The 19645-nt window shown below is 38.7% G+C and overlaps 1 protein-coding gene across 3 annotated transcripts in view; it reads left to right on the forward strand.

Moving 5' to 3' along the window:
* The window catches only part of LOC131051361 (protein MICRORCHIDIA 2), a 219274-nt gene that overhangs the window by 59355 nt on the left and 140274 nt on the right, over positions 1-19645 (forward strand). For all 3 annotated transcript variants that reach the window (XM_057985847.2, XM_057985846.2, XM_057985845.2), the window contains exons 5-7: positions 223-301; positions 480-569; positions 809-884. In XM_057985847.2, the coding sequence (XP_057841830.1) occupies positions 223-301; positions 480-569; positions 809-884 (245 nt within the window). The remainder of the gene's footprint in view (positions 1-222; positions 302-479; positions 570-808; positions 885-19645) is intronic.

The raw sequence follows: 19645 nt of genomic DNA on the forward strand, positions 1-19645 counted from the left end.
ATTGGGATGTTGTTTTAAAACATTTATTTTGGCCAATGTTAGAAATTTGTTATTAATCTGTCTTTAGGCTACTAACTGTTCATTTTGTGGTTTATGCTTCCATTGTACTAGAAAAGAAAGCAAACTTGTTTCTGAATAGTTTCATAAAATATCCATATATAGTTTTTATAGCATAATGCACAACATTCATGTTGTGTCCATCTGAACTGTACGTACACTTAGATTCAAAATGGTGCAAGCTTTGTCCTTGTGGACAAAATTCAGAATGCAAATAATAGCAGTCCAGCTCTTCTTTTCCAAGGTATATCCACGTTGCTTGTCAAAATGATACTTTTCTGTTTTTGAGTGTTGATCTCTTCCGGTTCTTTTTCTGAGAGCAAGTTATTACTGATTGGATTGCTATGCTACTTTATATTTTATGTAAGTTCTTTCCTTAAGGACAATGAAATGTCAGAATAGGCATCCTTTTCTGATTACAGATGATGGTGGTGGAATGGATCCTGATTGCATGCGTCAATGCATGAGCTTGGGATACTCGGCAAAAAACAAAAACTCAACTATAGGACAATGTATGTGAGTTAGATCAATATTGTTTTTTGACTGGGATATTATGGAATGTCATACATGCTCAAAAATGAATGGTAATAAGTTGATAATGTTTTATGATAAATTTGATGTTATTTAAGCTTGCCTTAGTTGTTATTTTCATTTGGGTTTTATAAAATATTTTTTCAAAATTATATGTTGATTTCAAGCTTCTGTTAGCAAAATAATCTGATCAGATTATTAACAGGATGTATATGTGCAGATGGGAATGGTTTTAAAACAAGTACCATGAGACTAGGGGCAGATGTGATTGTTTTCAGTCGTTCTGTTCATCACAGGTATGCTCATATTTTTCCTCGTGTAAGCAAACTGCAAGAGATGACTTGCATCAACGATGCTGTAGCAGTCACAAGTTTAATCATGTTTGTAAAATTGATGGGCAATGACAAGGGTTTGGTACACGCTTTAGGTCTATGGGAGCCCTTGTTGTTACTAATGCACATAATTTTGGATCTAAACTCATTTTTATTGTCTGCTGGTCATATGTAGAAACATTAACTGGTTGGGATCCCCCCTCTTTGTAATCTTGTTATTTGTTCTCCTACATATTTGCCAAGAAGGCCAAACAGCTCCAAAGCTCCAACAACTAACCACAAGGGTTTTCATGATCTCCACTTCTATTGATTAAAGAAGTATCACTGTTATGTGCCACATCTTTTCCATGGTCAGTAGTAATTCCAACTAAGCTTACCAAGCCTTATACATGGATTTTTCCAAGAGCTCTGCAGTGGTAAAACAATTACACCCTGCAAGTACAGAATCAAAATAGCGCTTAAGGCTGATATGTTCATAGGTACGCCATGAGATGTAGAATCCACCCTAAAAAAATGATCAAATCCCAAATGGGCAAAACAATAATAAATACATCATGGAAAACAATAATAATAATAAGATTTGGTTAGTGACACACCAGCACATCAGAAAACCCATGCAAACTATGAAAAAGCAAGTGTAAAATTTAACAAGCAAATGTTAGGAGATTGGGATAGCATGCCAAATCGCTCATAGAGGCACCAAAGGCAGTTTTATGAATGTAAATGTACTTCGAGTTCACTTCTTGCACCTTTGGATAGAGAGAAAGAAAGAAAGAAATTATATTAATGTCCACAACTGACCAAGAATAGGTCAAAGAGACTGGAACGTACATCAGATACAATAGGAGAGAACTAAGGCAAATAGGGCCCTAGCCTTGAAATCTCTAGTGCTGATTCAACTGAAAGCTCAAGACAGGTGTCTTCTCTATGCATGTTGACCCTGATGTAGCTGTCTTCAATGTTGCACTAGGCTCCATGGAGTGAGGGACCATAGCAACTGTGGGGTGCAGAGAAGCGCCCTACCAATGGCAGACCTATCATATACATTGGAACATGTGGTTCGTAGTTTTCTTGATACCTACCACATCTTGCTTCATGTCTTGCCAATTGAGGACTTAAGGCAGGTCCTGAAAAATCAATGTCTACACATGTTTGGAAGAGCTCCTTGAGTTAGGGGGAGCACCTATCAGGAGACAGCGGAAAGAGATAATAACAGACCTTGCCAATGATTTTTCTCCGCAGGTGGTAAGATTGCTTGTGCTCTGTTCATAGAGCGCTTCCTCTGTGGGTAGATATTTTAAGGTCTGGTCAGAACTCCAAGTGGGGAACTAAATGCTTTCCTTTTGTTTATGATGAATAGAAAAACTTTTGCATCGAACAACCTACAACGAAGACATTGGACTGCCCTGACACAATGTTAGAATATTTAATTATATTTTAGTCACCTATATTTAGTTCCTTGTTTAATGGTCATTTAGCTTTTAAGCTTTATTTAGCATTTAGCTTTTTCTTTTTAGTTAATTAGCTTTTAAGCTTTATTTAGCGTTTAGCTTTTTAGTAGTTCACTTTAAACGACTTGTTCTTAATTTAGAATGTTGTCCTTGTAATCTCTTTATATATGCTTGTATATTGTTGAATAGATTATCCGATTATTGAATCATTCATTCAATTTATTTTTCATGGTATCAGAGCGGGTTGATGGGATTCTTTAAAGTTTGGCGAATTTTTTAATAAAAATTCGTGGCCTTCTTTCTGGAATATTTTCCAGATTTTTTTTAATTGGTTTTTTATAAATAAACGATTTTGCTTTTTTGAAGGCTTTTTGAGGGTTTCGAAGGTTTCTGGTTCATGGGCAAATTTCTTTGTGCTAGATAGTAGCTCATGGTTTTTTTGCAGATTGAAAATTTTCCTAGGGTTTATGCAATTTTCGACTAGGGTTTTTCGAGAGCTTTTCTGGGTTGGTCTCAGATTTTTCTGGGTGCCTCGTTTTCCGTGTCTCAAATTTTGTGCGAACGAATTTGCCTTGGAATTTAAAAACAGTCAGCGATTTCTGCTAATTCTGTGGACGTCGGGATTTTTGGTGTCTTTTGGGCCCTGTTTATGTTGTACATCCGACCTAGGGTTTCTGCATATGCCACTAGGACTCAGAAAGCATAGATTCTCTTGTTGTCCACTGGAAGTAGACTAGAGAAATATGTAGGATTGCAACAAAATCAATAAAACATCCAAGTCCCAAGCTTTGAAACATTAGACATTTTTTCTACATGGAACTAGGCTGGCCATCCATACGGAAATACTGAGGACAGTAAGCAAGCTGCTCCTTGTTTTTTTCATATGGGGAATATGGAATGAAGGATACACACAATTTTTGAAGACATCACTTTGCTGTTAGAATGTACTACTTAGACAATCCAAACACTTACCTAAATAATGGCTTTAAACACAATTTTTAAAGACATCACTTTGCTATTAGAATGCACTACTTAGACAATCCAAACACTTACCTGAATAATGGTTCTAATTTCAACAGATCATTGGTGGCCAAATTCTAATCCTTAAATACGGAGGAATTACATTTGAGTAAAGCATGAAATCTCCAATACCATTATGCTCTGTCATTTTTGGGGTAGGGGAAAAGGGAGGTGGCAACTTTCCTTAACCTACCTTATACTAGGTTTTGTAAACCCAATTTTGACAGTGCGACAAAGGGGAACCTAGACCTTTAGAATCAGAGGGCTATGATGAGAAATTAAGTCTTGGTGCCAATCATTGATTCACTTGTCATTTGCATGATAGATGCGTAAACCATTAATTTTGGCAGAGCTTCTAGCGTCAGCCCAAGGAATTAGATTCCCATAGAAAAGAGAGTCACATCTCCATGATGAAGTTGATTCCTAGGTAGTAAGTCACAAATTACAGAATTAACTATTGTCTTTGACTTTGAGACTTAGTAATGGGACTTTCAAACGTGATGCCATTGGGCAATGGAGTTTTGCCATGGAAAATGATTAGTTAACCATCTCAATTTCAAGAAATTTGTTTTCAACATAAAATGTGGCACTAAAACAAGATCAAGAATAGCTCAGCAATTTTACATCTTTTCCACCACAACTCAAATAGCTTGTTAAATCTTTATAGGCATTTGACATCTAACAGCCCCAATTGCAATGTTGGTCAAAATTGAGGGGATTAACATCCTTCATACTCATGCTCAGTTGCTAACATAAATACTACTAAATTGGAGAAGGGACTTGGAGTCCACGATATTTTAGTTTATTATAATTGTAGCCTTTTTTAAGTGAACCACTCTTCATCTCATGATTGTTAGTGTCCCCCTTTTTATTACAAAGGTATTTTATTACCTTGTATTCTTTTCCTGTCGTGCCTCTTTTTGTGTGTTAGTTTAATAAGCACCCCAATTTTTTTTGAAATTTTACAATTGAAATGAAGCTGCAATGCAATCCCCTTATCAATTTTTGATCACCCAATTCTCAAGATGGGCAAGGTGAGAGCATACAATGTATAGGACTTGTTGATGTGTTTTTTATGCACATAACAATACAGAATAAATTACCAAAGTAATTTACCCTCTCTTGAACAAAATCACCTTAGATGCTAAGAATGAGATCAACTAAAATGATTCCAAGGTTTCTACATGTCAAGTCTTGACGAGTGGGTAAGTTCAGTGGTTGATGTGAATTGCTGTGTTTTCACTTTGGGGACTTACGCAAATGTTTGGATTATCATGAATGATGCGGAATAGGTGTTCTGACAACTTAAGATTTATCAATAAGGCTCTGGATTTACTTCTTACTAAAAAAAGGGAAAAAAGAATAGGGTTCAGGAAATCTATTCTAAAACTAGGAATGTAGGAAATGGTGAATGGATTTAGTGGAATCAAACTAGGCAAGGTCTCACAATCAGGTATTGACACAAGCTTAGTGCAATCATCTAAGGTATACTTAATGATTTTCAGACTATTACCATCAAACGTAGACACCATCCAAGTTGATGCTTGTCAACGGACGCATAATAGTTGAAGTTATGCTTACTCAAACTCCAGTTGACCACACAAGGCGCACTTACCAGCGGCAAGACGCTAGTGGTATGGATTAAAGATTCCACACAAATGAATTCAACAAATCTTTCACTCAATCTAACATACATGAAAATAAATTCTAATCTAACTTGGAGGAATTGAGAACCATGAATGCAAATACAACACTTGACGAGCAAAATCACCAACAATTGAACAATGATTAGGATTCAAATAGATGCAGCATATACCGACAATTCTACCAAAACTCTCCCTTACAAATGAGAGATAAAGGGGCATATATAGAGCCTCTTACAAAAATGGATGGCCCAGATTGATCTAAGATCAACGGTCGAGATCATGCCAACAAAACCCTAGAATTGCCCTAATTAGGGTTACATAAAAAATGGTGCCACCAACATATGGCCCAATGAAAAGATACCTAGTCATCATATAGGGAATCTTCTAGAAGATTCCTCCCTGCATCTCTCTCTCTCCTGGCATACTCCAAGAATCTAGCCAATACTGAATCTAACTCCTCCATGGAAATGTTAGGCAAGGTATCCTGCTGTAAATCAATCACGTCCAGTGAATCTTAGCAAGCGTTCAAAGTGTTCTCCCATTTTGGCATGAGCTTCTGCGAATTATGAACATGAATCAACAAAGAGACCAAGTCATCAATCTGACTCTTTTTCAAAGAGTCCAACTGGCAAAAATACATAAATTTCATCTTGTCTCTTAATTCGGCTAAGTGTAAACCACTAGCATCACTAACATCAACACCCAATAATTCCTCAATCGAGGCAAGGATTTTCATCTGAATGTCCTGAATTAATCCTTCCATCTCCATACAACTCGATTGGGCGTTCTCATAAGCTGATTTCTTCAAGGCTAGTGCACAATACCAGCCATGGAAATTATATATGTCTCCACTGTGCACAATGTTCTCGCTGACCAAGGTGGAATTAGGAACCTTCTTCAATGCCAGGAGGCGTGGAATAGTCTTCTCTTGGATAGGCCGGAATTCTTCCCAAACTCCCTCCAAATACTGGATTCTGAATACGAGCGTTGTTGTCTTATCATATGCTTGGACAAACTGAGTAAGGAAATCATCTGCCTGCTTCCTTGTGCTTTCAATCCACTTTTCCATCTCTGAGTGTGTACCTCTCGCTACCTCGCAGTGTGAATGTATTCCATGGTCAACTGCAATAGGGGAAATAAGGGTGGGATCTCCACGCCTTGTCCCTGCAATATACTCTCTGAGTCTAATATTTTCTTCTCTGTACCTTTCATTCTCCGCAATCGCTGTGTCTAACCTTGCATTGATTGCCTGGAGGTTGTCACCAATCTCTTGGAATTCCTGCCCTACGGATGGACGACCAAGGGCGACTGAAGTGATCTAGAAATCCATGGGAGTAGCAGTGTCCGCTGTCACGCCGACTCTAGGAACAGCAATCTGTGCAATCCGCATTCCTGTCTCATCTCTAGCTATGTGCGACAAAATCTCCGCTCTCTTGGCCTCCTTCTTCTTAGCACTCCTAGCTAGGTAGTCATCAATATCAGCAATAGGCTGTACCTCTATCATTTGTTTACTTTTCTCCATGCTTCTCCTCAGCCATTCAGGAATAGCGGTTATCTCCATATCATCAAGACATACTTCTCGATCAAGTCCTTTCAATGCTGAGATAACATCCTCATTGTCATCAGGATTATTCCTAGTCCAATCATATACTTCATTTCCCAAGCTAACTTCCAAAAGGACAGTAGGGGATTCCGACTGATCATTATTCTCATCAGGAGGTGCAGATGTCGCTGTGGCATGAAATTCCGGAATATTCTCTGGTAGTATCACTGTGTTGGAACACTGCTGAGTCTCCTTATTCTGTTCTGTTACTTCAATCACTTCGATTGATGAGACACTGGGAGGGGGTGAAGGAAGGATAAGTGGAGGAATGATAGTCTTCTGTTTCTTCTTCACATCCTCAATCTTCTTCCCTCTAGCCTTGACTTCTCCAGGCATGTTCTTCCTTCTCTTGGGAGCTTGACTCTCTTCGTCTGCATGAATCCTAACATCACTGACAGTCCTCTGATCATCCTCGGAAGTAGACTCTTCTGGCTTCATCCTTTCATAAGTGAAGGGAACACCCATGTCAACTAATTTGTTCATCTGCATATCTACCCATGTGCGGGAGAAATTCAAGACCTCTCTCATCAATACATTCAGGTCAGTCTCTTCTGCCTTCTTCATTTCATTCTCATAATGCGGGTGTGTATGATCTCTATCATCTAATACCTGATCAGGGATGAGGAAAAGTCCACACTTCCTCATGAAATCCACTGACTTTCCTGGACCACATTCTTCTCTTCACTGCTTGTTCGTCCATTAAGTTAGCCCAATAATCCTCTATGTCAACCTTATGAGTGAACTTCTCTCCTCTAATCCTTCCGACCTTCTTGTTTGGATCAAATCTTTCTCTTTTCTTGTAGGTAGCAAATCTGTAGAATGCAATCTCCTCACCTGCAATGCTGGCGGCTATGGCGGATTGGCAGACCTCTGATGTCTTCCCAACTGAAATAGGGAATGTCATTCCTGTCCTGTGCTTCTCTCTCTGGATAACATCGAACTCTAGAAGCTGTCTTACCACTTCCAACAATATCATTCTGTCGGTAGGATACCTAGGAAGTCTGTAGGGTTCGGATTGAAACCCATGAATCCCGAGGTATGTGAAAGTGGGAAACTGTATATACCACGATCCATATTTCTCTATTAACTCTGTTGCCTCCTTGGACAATCTTCTGTGGATTCTGCCTTGCAACATCCGTGTGATGTACATAGTGAATGCATGATTCACTCTCTTATAGTCTTCAATTCTGTGCATACTCAGCTGGGGGTAGCATTCATAACTCTTAAATTGTCCTTGCCCATTCCCGACTTCACCTTTGCATAGTAATCTTCTCTATGAAACAAATCGTGCAAGCAGGTACACCAGGTAGGAAGTCATGGCGAAGGACTTGGATCGCCCTACATTTCTCAGCTGGAAATCCAGATTGTCACTTATGATCTTGGACCAATTCACTATTGTTCCTTTAAGACAATCCTGGATGAAGTAGAACATCCATCCATGAAATATTGCTCCCTGCGGCATCCCCATGACTTTGTTGAGTAGGAATATCAAATCACTATATTCCTCCTTAAAATCTATGCACATAAGTGTCATGGGAGCCTTGGAATGATGATTCCTAGGTTCAATCATCCACTCTTTATTAATTAAACTCTTGCATACACCCATCTTCTTTGTGTATCTGTTTGCATAATCTTCCTTGGTAACATCCTTCATGTTTGTTCTGCGTGGAATTCCGAACACCTCAACAATGGCATCCTCAGCAAGGTAGGCGATGACAACGCCCTTAGGACTCTTGATCATTCTTGTGAGCGGATTGTAACACCGTGCACATTCCAGGATCAACTCACTGCACTGTATGGACTGTGGAAACCCAGCGGCATGGAAAATGCCACTCTTCATAATATTCGCATATGTTGGAGAAGGAACTTGATCTCTGGATCCGAACATCCGACGTTGCATCTAGTTGAAGTCCAGGAAATGCATGTTGGTATTAGTGATCTCCTTCCATCTGGATGAAATCTTAAACTCTGGATAAAATCCAGTCTCCAACGTCTTTAGCAGCTCTTTCCTTTCCATGTATTTGATTTTGACATCGCACTTGTACGAAGCTTGAAGTTAGTCCTAGGATAAAAATAAATACTTGTAATAAAATTCCTGACTTTCTAAAGATTTAGCTAGTTTAGAGCATGGAGTCAGGAAAATAATCCATACACTTGGTAAATTTTAGCAATTACGTTCAAAGTGTGACAACACTAAGGCACGGAAGCCTTCCATAAAATATACCTCCTTATGCTTAGAAAATATGCAAGCAAAAATGCAAAGGAGTATACCGGATAAGTGGTGACTAAGGAAAGGTGTGAAAGGTTGTGTTTTCACACAATGAATGTCTGAAGACACCTTCCGCAGTCAACAATGGAGGTCAAAATTCTGAAGACAACCTGAAAAATCAGACCTTCAAAAACATGTTGTAGTCTTCAAAATGTGCATAAAATCAATAAAAATCAGTTTTATTGATGAAAACAATCATTTTCTGGAATGTAAGTATGGCTGGTAAAATTTAGTTTTTTGAGGACAAGTCTGAAAATTGAACACTTCAGACTTACCAACACCTTGCAAAGTGGTTTAAATCCCTGAAAATGATGAAAAATTGCTAAGGAAACAGCCCCAAGCAAATTCGCCAAAATAGGTTAAGTGGCTGGAAATGAAATTTTTTGAGGACAACCGCCTAACAATGGAGTTTCAGACCTGCAACAACGATAAAATGGTCTAAAAAATGCACAGAAAACTCCATAAAACACCTCCAAATGCTAAATGTTTAAGTTGGAATTGGCTGGGCAATAAAAACTTAAGTCTGAAAATTAATGGCAACCATTAGTGGAGGTCAAAATCTGAAGCAAACCTCAGATCTGAAGCGAATCAGCAGGCTGGAAGTGATGGCAGCCACCAAACATGCATGAAAATCATCAAAATAGGGCACCAAAACACCTCTCAAGCAAAATCGATATTTTCCCCAAGTCTAGCGCCAAAAATGGAATTCTGAAAATTGATGTCAATGGCAGCCTTGATCTGCAACAATGAAGGATGGCAGCAATCTGGAAAAATTGCCCAAGTTGGGGTTGGATACCCCAAACACAAAAAATCGCCTTCCTTAGTAAAAATCGAAATTTTGAAAATTTTGAAAATTGTTGTTAATGGCAGCAATCTGCAACAATGAAGGTCTGAACAGCAAGCACAAATGGTGGAGGAAAAATTGCCCAAGTCTTCAATCATGAATTTGCCAACTTTTACCAAAAATTGCTAAATTTGGAAAAAAATCGCCAAACTTAGCAAAATCGAAAATCTGAAACTGGTCTTTAATGGCAGCCAAGGAGGATAGATCAGCAAGCTGGAATAAATGGAGGAAAATAAATCCTCAATCCCACACTTCAAAAAAAAGCCTTGCTAAAAAATTCGCCCAACTTGGAGAAAAATCGCTTTCATGGAGACACCCAGCAGAAATAATAATATAATAATGCTGAAGTTCCTTTCATATACTTGCTTTCATCTCTCACTTTCACCACACAAGCAATGTGGGATAAAAAACACTTGTATAAATACTTGCTTGGTAAAACCCTAACTTGCTTCTAGAAGGTTCAAACATTTAATAATTATTGCAAGTTATTAAATTTGCTTTTAAATTTTAAATAATCATTTAATAATTATTTAAAAGCAATCAAAATGGGGCTTATTTATTAAAATATTGCAATTTAAATCCAAAAATAAGCCTCCAGGGGAAAATCGATATCAGTTGGGATTGAAAAATCCCTTCAAAAATCACTTGTGTCAAAATTTGCCCCATAGGGGAAATTCGACCCATGCTTGGATAGAAATCCACGCTCAATTTCACCCGAGCTGGTGCCCACTATTCTAAAGGGGCTCAAGATAGTGAAATTTCCCAACCTATCTCGGACCGCATAGCGGGGTGGGTGCCCCACACACACTGAGGGACGGCGGAATTCGGTTTCAAGCCCACCCCAGATGAGAGTAGATATATACGGCATGCCTTAGTGATTGTAGATCAAAATGCACATAAAAACCATCCGAGGGGAAAATCGATGGGTGTCTGGACAAAAATCTGGACTCAAAACTTACTTAACTTGGAAAAATACCTCCCTAGTGGAAATTCGACCTTAGTCTGGACAAAAATCCGGACTCAAAACTCTTCATAATGCTCCCAGTGGAAAATCGATCTCTGTCTGGATAAAAATCCAGACAAAAATCGACCTCTGTCTGGATAAAAATCCAGACAAAAATCCTCACTTAGTTGTCACAAAATCTTGGTCGAAAAACGACCCAGGCATGGAATTATCCTTGCATTCCAGTCCGCACTCCCGGTGGAAAATCGATGGCAGTCTGGATAAATCTTGACACTTAGCCAAATTTTAGCATCTCCAGGGGAAATTCGACCCAGGTGTGGATAAACAGTGGGGGAAATTAGTGGCCAATATGGATTCCAGGGGAAACCCATGTGTAGTATGGATTTTGAGTGGGGGAATGGGTTGGGTAGTCTGGAATGTGAGGGGAAAAACACCTCTAGCATGGATTTTGACCCTTTAACCCTTGGAATAAGGATTTCCCTTAGGATTTTATCATTTTAACCACTCAAAATCTCTTAGCAACTTTAAATTTAATTGGACTTAGACTAATTTTCCATAAATATGAGTGAAACGCTAGGAAAATATTGGAATAAAGTGCGAAACCAACTTAAATATTACCTTAGGAGCGAGAAAACAACTCCAAAAGGTCTGTGAATATCTTGGCACTTTAAAATCACTGATGCGCGTGTTTAAAAACACGTTAACGTTCAATAGGTCTAACACTTAGCAAAACTTAGGATCATTAAAAATATCATCTTTTGCAACTTGATCCTAACACTTCAAAAACCCTAGACGACACTAGGCATGATCAAAACTCCGAGACTCGGGCACGGGAAACACAAAATTGCCCACTAAGCAACCAAAACCCTAACCTAACAACGCAGGAAGTTGGCAAAGAGGGGGTCCCCGTTAGCAATGGGGCGATGTGTGAAAAGGTCACAACAGGAACACACACCAACTATCCAAAGTAGCAATACTGAAAGGAAACGTAGTAGGCAGTAGAGTCTACCAAAACTTCACTTCTTAAGTGGAATGTGCTATGCAAGAACTTGAAAAACACTTCTACACTTAGTTAGCGTAGTGTGTAGGTACAATGAGCATAGACACTTCTTGCTTATTCAAGAGAGTGTACAATTACATAACACAATCACTTCTCACTTATTCAGTGGAGTGCAATTACACAACACATACGCTTCTTGCTTATTTAGTGGAGTGTAATTACACATCACAACTTCTTTCTTTTATGTAGTAGGGTAATCACATACAATAAAATGCAAGATGAGACCACTAGCAGTACTATCATCCAAAGTATTATAAGATAATATGAAATGCATTACAAAAAATCATTAGAGAACACTAACTTGCCGATCAATACTGATTTATAGTTATGATCACAAATGTAAACTACTATAACAACCCAAAATGAACCAACATGGATAAACAAAATACTTGTGTCCAACAAAGGTATACCTCTCATCTAAGTTGCCAAATCGGAATTGGGTATGTGGGTGCGGTACGCTAGTACGACAAATTTTCTGGGGAGGTTGGGTATGTCTGCACAAAAAAATGTAACACTCACACACACACACATATAAAATCATTAATATATAAATATTTATAGCCCTAAAAATTAATATAGAACTATATTATATTAAAAACAATTTTTTAACATATAAAAAATTAATAATATATTTTGACAAAATCATAGCAAGATAAGAATACCATATCAAATGACAAATATAGATAAAACTACTTTTCAAATTTTTTAATATAGTTGTCATTCAATAAGACATTCATATATATATATATATATATCAATTTGAATTAAATAATAAATATTTAATGATATTTAACTTAATAGATAACAAATAAAAAATAATAATTAATATAAATAATATATACTATATATTTAACAAACTTTTTATATTCTAATAAATCAAGTTTCAGTTTCGTAAACAATAATCTTCATTTGTAATAATTAATAAAAATTAATATTTATTTAAAAGGATATTAAATTTTTTAAAAATTGAACAAATAAAAAAAGTATTAAATAAAAAGATCTAAATATTTTCTCTTGATTTAATCAAATTCTAATAAATTAAAAACTGTCTAGTAATGGTAATGGAAATATAAAATTAAAAACCTCAAACGAAAAATACAATAATATTTAGACTTCTAAATATAAAACTCAAATAAATTAATAAAAACGATATTGGAAATCAATTTACACAGTTAATGTTAATATTCCAAAGTTAATAGATGAAAAATTATTTAAATATTTTCTTCCGATTTGGTGTGAAGTATGTATAAAGACTAATGTTAAATTAAAACATTTTTTTGTGTTAGTAGGGTTCGCAGAAAGTCCCGCTTCTCTTTGTCACTTATAACTCTTGTTACAGACTGGAAAGGAAGATGATTCAAATGCTTCTCTTGAGAAATCTGATGATGAGTCTTGAGGCGACCCTTCAAATATTCGTGTTTGCAGTTGAAATGCTCAAAATTTCGGGTTCTGAATTCCCACTTTGTTGCTGGGATCGGTCGTATTTGACGTGTAAAATTAAAATTTGTTTCGAGCAAAGAAAATCTGTACCTTGGTTGAATCCATAGGTGATTCGAACCAAGATCCGATTCCGGGACATTTCGTACTCGGAATCGGCCTATAAATGCAATGATTCAATAATGATATTTGACATTAGAAGCTGATTGAAGGTCTGATATCACTTGGTTCAATTGATAAACTGCCAAGTCAGAACTGAACACATTGATAGCACACTATAAATTATTGAAGACAATACCACAAGCACCCAACACAAATGAGAATTGAAACACCATGCCAATTTCTACAACCAACAAGAAAAACAACCCTAAATACCTCCAAAATTCTTGTCAACACTCGATAATGGCTGGGTGCTATTGAAGATGATAGGGGCTTGTTGATTATTGAAGTTTGACTGAAATGCGCTGACTTATGAAGAGCAATTCATTTAACACAAATGATCTAAACTACTCTATCTATTACCAAAGTGCATTTCATTTCCAGAATTTGCAAGAGTTTATTACAAACTAGAAGAACTTCGCATACAGGAATCAAATGACTTATGGCTCAATCAGTGCTTAATCTTTTTCTGCTAATCAACAACAGGATAGAACTTATACAAATAATAGTATGGAATAACCACAGTTCTCTTACAAATTACATAGGTCCCTTATCTGCCTAGTCTTTGATGAAGCCCAACTATATCGTTCCTTATTGGCTTGAAAAAGGCCTGAACCTTTGATGCTCCCTTTTGGCTTTGCAGGTGTCAAAGACACACTGCAAAGTCAGAATCGTTCCAGAGGTTGCAAGGGTGGGTGGCTCTGTAACCATATCAGCTCTTTCTTGTAGCTTGGTATTTCCAAATGCAATCACCAGCTTACCTCTTCGCTGGTTATGAAGCACAAATGAAGAAACCGTTCCAGTTTACCTCTCAAGGTTAATATATGCCGATACACATATTACGGGTTCACATTCTTAATTCCATCTCACCAATATTAATCGCCCAAGGTCATAATATTCAACCCGTCAAACGAATGATTCATTAACAAGCTGTGGCCAAATAATTAAGCTGATGACTATACAAAATTGTCAAATTCCTTTATTTGACAATAGGATACTCTGTGAATGCCAAATTTCCATATGAAATTTTATCTCATACAATAGTCACCACTATAGACACTCTCGATAATTCCTTGGCAAAGCTTACTCTCTCAAATAATATATTGTTCGGCCCAATAATTAAAGCCCACGGCTTACAAAATTAAAGTCCAACCTTAGAGAGCTCTCGCTTGTAATATTGGGATTGGCCCAAGCTCATAACAATATCACCGCCAGGTCTTATAATATTATTTGCCAACATTGGGAAGCTCCGATGATTGTTTCTATCAATTCCACTACAAATATTCCTTACGGCAAGAGTTCACAAATTTTCCCAAAGTGCCTGCTGCCTTGTAAAGTTGCAAACACTCAACGGGAAGGGATGGGTTTTTGTCCATACCTTCACATCCAAGGGTTTTTGTCCTCAGAAGTTCATAATATCACATCAAATTAACAAGCATGCCTTTGCTACAACCCCAGGACTTCCTTATAAAGCCCTTTAGGAAACATCTAGAAGATTAGGCCGATAGAGAACTTTATTTAATAAAGTGATTTTAAATAATATTTTATTATTTTATTGTTATTTAATTAAATTAATTAATAATAAGTCATCATTTGAATACTTTTTTTTAGTTGGTTAAAGCATTGAGTTCTCAATGTGGAGACCCAAGTTCAACTCCCATGAGGGACACCTTTGTGGAATTCTAAGTTGCGACCCTTGGTCTTCCAATTGTTGTTTCTAGTTTGGTGCTCGAAAGGAGCTAGTATTTGTAATAAGTTTGCTCGAAAGGAGCTGGTATTTGTAATAAGTTGTAACGTGGATGCTCGAATGAGCAAAAAAGGAGCTTTATTGTAATGCTGTTCTATGATACTTAATACAAAAAAATACTTTTTTTTTTTTGACAATGTTATCACAAAAGCTTGCACCCTTGCTGAGCTATCAACTCAGCAACCTTGTGAAACATGGAAACAACCCTGAAGTGTGGGACCTTGCGCAAGGGGGTTGAATCTTCGAAGAAGGCCGACTTCCTTCTCAATCCAGGTGCAGGTGTTGAACCAACTCAACACTTCAAAACTTACTCCTAAGCCTATCCTAACAACTTGCAGAGGAAAAGAGAAGAGAGAAATGCTTAAAATAAAAGGAGGTGATGCACCAAGAAGAGATTGTTTCTCTCCCTAGCCGAAATGACACAAAGAATCAACTGAAATACCCAGGAGATGCACAAACTTCAGTTGTATGTGTGATGTAATGCATGCATACAAGAGATTTCGACCATTATAGCTAGATGGTGAATGTAACAATGGTATGAGGGGGATCAACTCCTTCAAAAGGTTCCTTTTGACAAAGGCAAAAGCATCAGTTGCCTCTTATTGTAACAATGTAAATATTAGTTAGGTTTCTTGTTTTCCAAGAAGTGCACGAGCACAGGCTGTTCCCCTTCAAATGGCTGATCTTGATCTTTTGCAGGTTACAGAGGAGAGAGTTTTCTTCTTTCTTGCAGTTATGACTCAGTGCCCAATGGATGCTCAAGGCTTTTGGACTTCATGCTTAGCAGGCAAGCATCCCGCAGAGGTCGCCAAGAATTGTTGTCATTTTATGACACCTTTGGTCCATCAGTAAGAACCGATTAGAGATACGATCCATGGACCGGCGCTGCCCCAATTGATCAAGGAGAAAAGTAGTGGATTTATGAAGTGTGAAGTGTTGTCTTGTCTGGAGGAAGTTCTTTCCTTAGCTTTTTATCTCTTCTTTTGAACTCTGGAACCCCAAGGTTCCGAAGTGCCTTCCTTTGCTTCCTTTCCTCTCTAGTTCCTCGGAACTCCTAAACCCCGAGGTTTCGAAGTTCCTTCCTTAGCCCCTTTTTTAGTTTCCCGGAACTCTGGAACCCCGAGGTTCCGAAGTTCCTTTCCCTTGCCCTTTTCTTTTCTTGGAACTCCGGAACCCCCGGTTCCTTGTTGCCTCTCCTTCCCTTCCTCGGAACTTCAGAACCCCGAGGTTCCAAAATTCCTTCCCTTTGCTGCCTCTCCTTTCTCCTTCGCGGAACTCCAGAACCTCGAGGTTCCGAAGTTCCTCCCTTTCCTTCCCCCTCCTCTTCAGTTCTTCAGAACTTCGGAACCCCGAGGTTTTGAAGTTCCCTTTCCTTGCCTTCTTCGGAACTCCGGAACCTCGAGGTTCCGAAGTTCCTTTCCCTTGCCCTTTTCTTTTCCTGGAACTCTAGAACCCCGAGGTTCCGAAGTTCCTCCCTTTCCTTCCCCCTCCTCTTTATTTCTCCGGAACTTTGGAACCTTGAGGTACCAAAGTTCCTCCCTTTCCTTCCCCCTCCTCTTTAGTTCTCCGGAACTCTGGAACCTCGAGGTTCCGAAGTTCCTCCCTTTCCTTCCCCCTCCTTTTTAGTTCTTTGGAACTCCGGAACCCCGAGGTTCTGAAGTCCCTTCCTTGCTGCCTTTCCCTCTTCTCCGGAATTCCGGAACCCCGAGGTTCCGAAGTTCCTTCCTTAGCCTTTTTTAGTTCCTCGGAACTCTAGAACCTCGAGGTTCTGAGGTTCTCCTTCCCCTTCCCCGGAACCCTGAGGTTCCGAAGTTCCTTCCTTGTCTTCCCCACTTCGGGAACCCGAGTTTTCGAAGTCCTCGGACTTCTTTCCGGCTTGCAACACTTCCGGATGGCGTGACCAACACTCAAAGCTTTAAATGCTCCGACAACTTTTGTGACTTGTACACCTTCTTTTGTGGAGCCACAGGGGTGCATTTAATGATTTTTGAAATATTTCTATCAAGAGAGGCATGGGGCCATGCTTGTTGTGGTAACTTATGTCATGCTTTAAATGCTCCGACGACTTTTGTGACTTGTACACCTTCTTTTGTGGAGCCACAGGGGTGCATTTAATGATTTTTGAAATATTTCTATCAAGAGAGGCACAAGGCCATGCTTGTTGTGGTAACTTATGTCATGCCTGCATGCTCTGACTTTGGAAGGTCAGTCAATCCACCCTTCTCAGGGTTGCATTTTCAGGGTATGGCTAGGTTGCTTGCATGTATAGAAGTCAGGTGCATGCACTTCCCTGCACTCCCAAATTGACATTTTCCTGCACACACAAGGGTCATGATCACTCTTGTAACCAGTTTTCTATATAAAGGCTGTTAAGCCTCATTGTAAAGGGTTCTCTCCTTGTTGGCTTGAGCTATTCCATGCTCTTTCACTTCTCTTGTATTATTCTACATTTTGCAACTGTAAGTTTTTCCATTGGCCTTCGAATGAATTGAAATTGCTATTCTTGCCTTTCTTCAACTTATGTATGTTGTGTATGTTTCCTTACCTTCATCATAGGTGTATGTTTTGTGGCTCTTCTCTCACATATGCTGTGTTAATTTATTTTCTAAGTGTGACTTGTGGGAAACCTTCTCCCCTCTTGGCATTCAACGAATTGTAACCTCCATACATGCATTGGGGTCACCCATACAACTGAAGTTTGTGCATCTCCTGGGTATTTCAGTTGATTCTTTGTGTCATTTTGGCTAGGGAGAGAAACAATCTCTTCTTCGTGCATCACCTCCTTTTATTTTAAGCATTTCTCTCTTCTCTTTTCCTTTGCAAGCTGGTAGGATAGGCTTAGGAGTAAGCTTTGAAGTGTTGAGTTGGTTCAACACTTGCACCTGGATTGAGAAGGAAGTCGGCCTTCTCCGGAGATTCAACCCCCTTGCGCAAGGTCCCACACTTCGGGGTTGTTTCCATGTTTCACAAGGTTGTTGAGTTGATAGCTCAGCAAGGGTGCAAGCTTTTGTGATAACAGACAACTTAATAGAAATCAATTTAATTAATTGTCACCTTAAAAATTGGGGATATAACAGTCCTCTTGGCCCAGACATTGCTTGTTCTTGAACAATTTTCTGCTGCACCACTAGGATCCCAAACTAGCCATGTGAAAAAAACTACATCACACCACTGCTCCACTCAAATGCAACCGACAGCGCTAAAGTCTGCAACTCCATTAACAATACACCATATACTGCTTTTATAAATCAAGACAGCATCTATCCAACTGAGGACCTCACTCCGAACGAAGCAATATGCACCTCCAATGACACAAGATGGTGGGAATTTATCAATAAGCCAACCTCCAATAAGAACAAGATGATACAATCCTCTCCAACTCCTCCAATCAGCTGCTGTCACCAAAAGACATTCTGAAATCTTTATGGTCAGCAGTACAGAACAGCTGTCTAACACTAATGTGTGGACTACATCCCAATGGATTAGGGTTGAATTGCTTCTCTTTATATGTAATTCATAATGCCATGTACCAAGGCTCAGCTGAAACTTATCTAGTCCAATTAAATGCCACTCAACATATAGAACATTGATCATGCATACCTCATACCTTGAAAATTGAGCAGCCCCATACTTCAAAAGTGTATCATGAGGGAGAAATGTATCAATACCACCATCCATGAACACTACTACATAGGCTGGTCCAAAAGATGTAAGCTCTTTTATGTGTGCCTCCAAAAGGGATAACTCCTCAAACTCTCCATGAATGACCAAAGGCCCAACCAAGTCCCGTTCACTTATGTCTCCCTCTACATGTGTAGGTATAACACTAGTGGCTGATCCACCAAGTGTGTGCTCAACTATTCCAACCTCATCTATGATTTGAGTCTTCAATGGCTTCTCTAAAAGAGGAAACTCATGAACCTCATGATGCAAACTAGATCTCCCAATAGAATTTTCTAAATCATACCTCTTTTCTTTGTTCACACACAATTACAAGTTCTTCTTGCTTTCTCATCCCAAGGGCCTCATCGTTTTTATGCTCCATCTCCATGTCTTCTTCTCTTGGAAGAAATAGTGGATGAAGATAGCCCTGTCTGATTTGTCTTGCTTGAGCTATATGATTTCAGTGTTCCTAGATTCCTTGTGGGTGCTGTTTTGCTTGGGCCACCAGCAACTTTTCTTTCCTAGTTCTTTGTAACCATCCATCACACATACCTTTTGTCTTCTTAACATCCTCCATGGTACAACATACACAATCAGAACCTTTGTGGCTTGCAACCACAACACATTCCTCATGTTTAACACACAAAACTTGAGTGCCAACATTGGAAGATTTCATAACATTAAGATCTTCATGTACACAGACTGCACACTCATGATTCTGCAAGGATAAGGGACTGCTGTTCCAAATCATAAAATCGATCCTTTCCTCATGCCTTTGTGTGATGTCTTCATAGATCTTAATCTCCTCTCCTTTCATGAGTGGATGGTCATCAACGAGTGTTGGTTCAAGAGTTGTGTCCCA

The sequence above is a fragment of the Cryptomeria japonica genome, chromosome 11 (genome assembly GCF_030272615.1).
Source record: "Cryptomeria japonica chromosome 11, Sugi_1.0, whole genome shotgun sequence".
Taxonomy (NCBI): domain Eukaryota; kingdom Viridiplantae; phylum Streptophyta; class Pinopsida; order Cupressales; family Cupressaceae; genus Cryptomeria; species Cryptomeria japonica.